At 51.6% G+C, this 7,134-nt stretch overlaps 1 protein-coding gene across 1 annotated transcript; it reads right to left on the bottom strand.

Moving 5' to 3' along the window:
* Positions 1-213: 213 nt before the first annotated feature.
* DUOXA1 (dual oxidase maturation factor 1) lies at positions 214-5,784 on the bottom strand. The gene is made up of 6 exons (XM_009667003.2): positions 5,638-5,784; positions 4,368-4,425; positions 3,574-3,708; positions 3,230-3,443; positions 1,694-1,908; positions 214-434 (listed from the first exon to the last, which is right to left on the bottom strand). Exons 1-6 carry the CDS (start codon positions 5,782-5,784, stop codon positions 214-216), a joined length of 990 nt encoding a protein of 329 aa, XP_009665298.2.
* Positions 5,785-7,134: the final 1,350 nt, after the last annotated feature.

Raw genomic sequence — 7,134 nt, forward strand, 5'->3', positions numbered from 1 at the left:
GAGCACAAGCAAGAGGGAAGAAACACTGATCCCACCCTGGGTGGCTCAATGGGACCTTCTGTGGTGGGGGCACTTGGCTCTGAGCTGCATCAGGGGCAGGCCAGGGACAAGCTGGGACCCTGCCCTGCCCCTGTGCTGCGGCTGACTGTGTAGAAGAAAAGTGGGGAGTCCTTGGGCTTCACCCTCCCTTCAGTGCCCTCCCACCCCAGGTCCTTACAGTTTGGTGGTTGTCACTTCGCAAAGTTCGCTTAGAGGGACCATCAGCATGTCCTGCTCAGAGGTGCCGGAGATGGCTGGCAGGAAGGACTTCTCCCACCCTTCTGCTGCTTCTCCCTTTCCCTCCCTGTCATCCAGGTTAAAGAAAAGCTTCAGCTTCTCTGGCTGCACAGAACTCAGGACGATGACACCCAGCCCCAGCAGGAGGCACAGCAGCCCTGTAACACAATGTGGAGATGCACATTACTGGGTGCCCCTCACTCTGCACATCCTTCCCGGGGTGTCCCAGCATCACCCAGACCAGGATCTGCAGCCTGGAGGCCAGGAGGCAAGTGGCATCAGAACAGAGGTCAAGGGAAGGGGTTATTCCCCTCCGCTTCGTGCTTGTGAGGCCACATCTGGGCACTGCGGCTACTTTGGGCTCTGCAGTACAGAAGAGAAGTCAATAAACTGGGGCAGAGGGCCAAGATGGTTAGGGCTGGAGCGTGTTGTGTGTAGAGAGGAGCCAGGCTTGTTTAGCCTGGAAAAAAAGGAGGCTTTGGAGGAGGTAATTGCCACCTTCTGCTACTAGAAAAGAGCCAGTCTCTTCTCAGAAGTGCAGTGAAAATATGAAAGGCAACAGTACAACTTGTAACACAGGAAATTCCAGTTTGTTTTAAGGAAAAAATTGCTCCTGTGAGTGGGGCAGCCATGGGACACATCTTGAAAAGTAGAGGGGGTCTCCAGCCATGGGGATGTTCAGTCTCAGATAGGCTGATGTGTCTTTGAAGTTTACCCTGCTCCAGGCAAGGGCTTGATGAGGGACCCCCTGAACGTCCTTCCTTTTGGCACGCCTCCACACACATAACTTTGGCCATTCAAGTCTCCTGGCTGACCAGTTCTTTTCCCCCAGTCTGGAAAATTCTGTCTTTTATGCTGTTTCAAAACATAGCCATCTGAGTGCTCATCTCTCTCTTCCTGTCAGTCCTAGGTGAACTGCCACAGCTGGCTACCTCTGAAGATGCTCAGCTTTGTAGTCACTCAACTGTATGGGGTAGCACACCATTACTCATGGGTCTGAATTTCCATCATGTTACCTCTTCTGGTCGTGTGCTAATAACATGCAGGATTATTTGCTTCTGAGCAACTCTGTATCTTCTGTCTGATCAGAAAACCCTATTTACCCAAGCTGACTTTAATCACTGTCAGTCACTGGCACTACTGCTCCTTTTTCCAACCTAGGGACCTCCTGGTCCTTATGGGAATATACTGACCCTGGGGCCAGGAAGGGATTTTTGCTAAGGGATAGGGCCATTCTCCTAGGTGAACTGGGTGACTTTTCTCATCAGGAGTATGGATAAGCCTTGAACATCATCAGTTTCTGTGACCAACTGTGGAGGGGGGAAGAGGTGCTATTGGGACTCTTCACCTTAGCTGTGCAGCACTGCTGTAAGGAAGGAGAAAAAAAAAAAAACCCAAGACCAAGCTGAACACTAACCTGTTGCTAAAGTCAGCCAAAAGGATCTGCCATAGACTGTTTTCAGGGAAGTTGGGCCAAACTGGATGGGACACTTTGGAGTGTTCCTCGCAGTGAAGAGGAAGAGCAATGAGAAGAGCATCAGTGCTGCAGTGAGCAGGAGCATGTAGCCACCGTAGAGCAGGATGGGCATGGAGAAGAGCAAGATGGAAAGGATCCATGTACAAAAGGCCATCCTGCAAAAAAACAACCAAACAAACAAACCAATACTGAGCAGAAAGTGTCATGCTTAGAGCCTATTCTCAGATCTCCTCTCCAAATCCTAATGGAGATGTGTATACCCCATCCAGCCTCCCCAAACCTGAAGGGGTGTTGTGGAGAAGATGGAGTCAGACTCTTCTCAGAGACAAACAGTGAAAGGACAAGAGGCAACAGTGCAAGCTGCAATAGGGAAATTCTAGGTGGACTTTAGAAAAAAATTCTTCCCCATGAGCCTGGTGGAGTCCTGGGACTTAGCCTGCAGAGGTGGAGGGGGGAATCTCCACCCTTGCACTGAACTGCACAAGACCCTGAGCACTGTGATCTGGCTTTGAGGTCAGCTCTGCTCTGGGTAGGGGACTGGACTAGAGACCTCCAGAAGTCCCTTCCAAATTAAATCTTTCTCTGAGTCTACGACCCTCCACAACCTGCCACCTGGGCCATGGTTCCACCTGTTTAAAGGGAGAACAGCAACAATGAATACCTTTCCATGGAGACCCTCCTAGTGAGCTGTGTTCACATCTGATTCAGTATCTGGAGCGAACCCAACTGCCAACCCTTCCCTGTACGTAGAATTTAAGCTTAGTTCATTAATGAGGTGAGTCTAACGAATGGTTCTGAATTCTAAGAATGATTACATGAATTTTACCGTAACTCTGCTGAGTATTCCTGCTTTGAAAAACTCCCATCTCCATAACAGGAAGGGTTGCACACGGCCAGTTATTTTTCCTGGGAATGGCTAGAGATTTTAGCAGGAAACTGAACTTTATGCTCATAGGAGGAATCAGTCGCAAGATTCATTCTTCCAGGCAGTGCCTTTCTCATGAACTCTCAGACACATGGGGATACTCTGAGACTCTGCTTTATACCATAAGGCAGCCTCTGAGCATCCTCTTAATGGTCCATCCTGCTCTCCACCACTACGTGCCACACATGCCAGACGAAGCCCCCCTGGTAGTCTTAGCAGGGCTCTGCACCTTCAGCAAGATGGCTTGGGAGAGGACCTTGAATCATAAGACCCAGACAATGCATCTATTTTCCTTTAAATGAAAAAGAATCTTCTGTCCAACTGCAATTTTATGCATTGGGGTGCAGAACATAGATAATGATTCCAGGGCAGATGGCCAGGTCAGGCTGAGCAGTAAACCTAGTTCTGCAAAAGGGTAGGTCCTCAACACTGGCCAAGATTTTGGCATGGTCTTACCGGGAAGACAGTGGCTTCCCCAGCCACTCTCTGCTCTACTCCACCTTTTCTACCTCACTCCCCCAAGCAGCCAGAGACTCCTTGCTCTACCTTACCACAGTGTGAGGGATGCGTAGTGGCCAGAGATGCGATACTGGTTGTGCACACCACAGGGACTTTGCGTGGTGAACTTCTCTGCCACGTAGAGGATGGGGCTGGGCAGCCCCTTCTCCAGGCCTTCACTGTAGCTGTGGTCATAGTCTGCATCGAAGCTCCAGGCAAAGTGCTCATTGTAGTTGATGGTCTCATTGACCTGATTCACTGGGTTTCCTGACGGAAGAAGACGACTGATGTCCTCCCTTAGCCTTGGAGGCAGCTCTGAAATCCCCCACTGTGAGGATTTGGGGGACACTGCTGCTAAGCTTGTCCCTCATCACCTCCTGTTGCAACATGCACTCACCAATAAGTGTGATGTTCACCCCTGCCAGGCCGATGTGCAACCCAATGTCTGCATTCACCATGGCGCGGCTGAAGGACTTGTAGGAAGTGTTTGCTGTCACCCAGCCGCTCTCCCAATCCCTGGTGAACTGTGTCACTGTGAAGACTGCAAGGGTTAGTTATGGCCTGGTGGCAAGACATCTAGTGACAACATAGGTGTACTGGAAGCACCTGCTGTGACTGTCATGGCTTGAACTTCAACCATCCCATCCCAAGGGCTAGGCCTGGGTTGTGAGCCCTAAAGACCTGTCAGGTATGGCAGAAACCACAGTTCTTGTATGTCCCTCCTCAGCACCAACCCTGAGCTGTGACCCAGAGAGAGCAGTCAGGACAGTTCCTCCCCAGCTCAGCCCCAGGTGATAGAGGCAATGAGAGTGGCCTGCAGGTGCCTCCCAGGCACTAGTCCTGCTCCAAACAGCAGCTATTTTATTCAGGTCACCTGGAGGATAGCAGCGAGTGTCCTAGAGGTGATCTTTGCATCTGACCAACCTTTGGGAAGGAGATTGCTGACTGTTTGTCACAAATACATTAGGGCCAGGTGCCTGCACTTCCCCCTGCTTGCTGATTACCCTGCTGGACCAGGTCCTGGGCGAAGAAAAGGACTGGTCTTCTCTGTGAGCTAGTCCTGAGTGCTGGACTCAGCTGCTGTTCCTCCCTCCACCTCTCTCATTTGTCATCCACATCTTGGGTGTCTTTGGGCTTCCCTGCCTGCCTCCCAGCTCCTCAAGGTCCTCTGCTTGGTGCCCCAGTACTCACTGAGGACCACTGCTCCAACGAAGAGGCCCATTATCCCACGCAGGAACCAGAAGAATCGCTGTAAGGAGTCAGCAGAGAACAGGGAGTCAGTGCTTGGGACCAGCCACTCTCTCTCCTTGACCCTTGCTCACACAGTGAGGTACATGGTACGTAACAGGAGGAGCGAAGAGTTCAGATCAGCAGCGTAATGTACGTCTCTGCAGCCCAGCACTGCTAAGTTAACATATTGTTTACTCTTCAGAAAAGTGAGTTTCATCTCAGTCAAAACCTTCCAGAGGGAACATGGGTCTCCGTCAGATTTTCCAATGCAGAACTCAATCAGCACAGCATTTAGAAATGCCAGCTAGTGAAAAATGGGCCTGTCCCTCCCCTGAGTCATCCAAAAGGCTCTGCAAGAGAGCAGGAGGTGAGTCCCCATGGCTCGGGATTCTCTCCGCAATGCGTAGGGAGCATGGGGTAATCGCGTGCAGGAAGGAGCCACAGCTACACCTGCCAGGAGGCAACAGGGGGATCCAGGCAGAGCAAAAGGGTTGAAAAAGCAGATATAGGAAAGCTGAACCATTCTCTCTATTGGAAGGATGGAAACACTCCCTTTCAACATTCCTGAACTGAGATTTCGGCAGATTTTCCAAGCTTTACATATTTAAATGTGTTGATAGTTGGTCACAACTGGTGACAAAAACAACTGTCAGGGTTTGTAATGTTCCCCAGCCTGGGAGCTGTTTCTCCGCCAGCTCCATTGTAAACCCAGGCATCCGGCTGGCTTATTGTGTGTGAGTGGTGAGCTCTGTGCAAGGCACAGCTGAGCAGATCAGTTTGTCTCAAGACAGCAACAGACATTCCCTTTTGGCCTGCCACTGCGCTGGAGCTGTCTGTGAAGGCACAGAGCCCCGTAAGCTTACAGATAGTGTCATGACATGTTCAGCACACACCTTTGTTTTTCAGAGATTCAGAAAGGCAGAGCAAGACCAATGTGCCTCACCCAGTTTTTCTTCTCCTGTAAAATCATTCCAGCTTGCTCATAACTTGATCTCACCAAGAGCTTGCCAAGCCCAGATTTGGGCTCACTGGTCTTTATACATTGGGGATGGTGGTGTCTGGCCTCCCCAGAATGGGGTACGTGCTGGGTTGGGATTGTGAAAACTCCCAGAGCCCTGGCCCATGGTCACATTTGCCACCCAAGTCAGTTATACAGGCAGGCAAGGAGGAAGCACATGTGCTGCAGCTGGCATGGACAACAAGGCGTAGCTCCTCCAGCCCCTCCACTTACCCCTCTGCCTCGGATCCCCGGCAGGATAATGATGAAAGTGGCCAGCGCAGAGAGGAAGACAGAGATGATGACAGCTTGGGAGGTGTCGAAGGGGAAGCACGCATTTGTGTTGGGGTAGAAGGGGAAGGAGCCATCCCACAGAGTCATCCTGGTGCCAGGAGGGGAGGAAATCAGCACTGAAAGAGCTGAGAGGGGAACAAATCACTTCCCTGACAGCTGGTGGCATTCGCCGCATGTGCTTCCTCCTATACAGCACTTCCATCCAACACAGCCTTCCCCACAGAGCCGTCTTCTATCCTTTTGCCAAAGCACTGCCAGTCCCAGACAGGCCTGGAGACGGGGCTGCATGCACATCCCAACTGCCTGGCTCTGAGGCAGATCCAAGAGCAGGACCCAGCAAGCTGCGTCAGTGCAGAACATGCCTTGGTCTGAGGGTGGAGCTGGGCACTCCGCGCTGCAGCTATCCCATCTGGTTGCATGGCGTGAGCTTCACCTACCAGCTAGCTCTCTAGGAATCCCTTCTTTTGTCTTTGCACCCAGAAGAGCCCCCTACTCACCTCTGTGAGTATCAAATCTCATATGTCTGCATATGTTCAAGCATCTCACCAGGAAGCCATTCATCTGCCTGAGAGACATCCCAGAACAAAGTAGTTTCAGAGTCACTGAGCCTGCCTGCAATGTTCAGATGTGCCCCCAAATGGGAGAGCAAGACGCATACAAATCGCTGGGCCTTTCACTCCCTTTCTCTGCCCCTTCTTAGGCCCTGTTCTTCTGTTTAGAACAGGACCTTTTTTCTAGGCCAGATTTTTGTTTAAAAAGCCTGGCTCCTCTTGTGGGTGTTGAATATCCAAATGTGCTCAAGGCACTCAGTGAATCACTGCACAAACAAACCAGGGGGAGAGGAACAGCCCATCAGGATGTTCCTCTCTCAGCCTCAGAAAAAGGTAACTCCTTTCCATCCAAGGAAATGGGAATAATCCAGAGGGGACCGAGAAACTACCCTATCTCAGGCAGCAAGATGCCAGTCATTATCTGCCAACCCTCATTCCTTGGAGCTGGCTGCGGATACTATTGTGCTGTGGCAGGCAGACGGCTGTTGCTTGGAAGGCCAGCGTGCAGCCATGTTTTTGACATAGCAATTGGCCAATTCACTGCCCTACTAGGAAAACCTGCTCAGCACCCCCAGGCATGGGGAACATCCTAGCTGCAGCGCTATACCTACAGAAAAAATCGTGTCCCCCCCCCCCCCCGCCCCCCAATACCAGTCCTACCTCTGTCTGCAGCTGTGTCTTAGAGCACCACGTCTGCCTGGACGAGCGATACCCTGCCGGCTGTACCTGCCGATCCTGAGGGCTGGCTGCTGTAGATGTGCAATGTGCTCTGGGACGTTGAAGAAAGGAGTATTGCCTTCCTCTCTGCGCTACCTCCCCAGGGCGGGGGCAAGAAGCCAGCTTGGTGTGCCAAGGTTGTGTTTCTCCCAGTTTCTTCTACAGCGTC

Source organism: Struthio camelus, chromosome 12, assembly GCF_040807025.1.
Source record: "Struthio camelus isolate bStrCam1 chromosome 12, bStrCam1.hap1, whole genome shotgun sequence".
Taxonomy (NCBI): domain Eukaryota; kingdom Metazoa; phylum Chordata; class Aves; order Struthioniformes; family Struthionidae; genus Struthio; species Struthio camelus.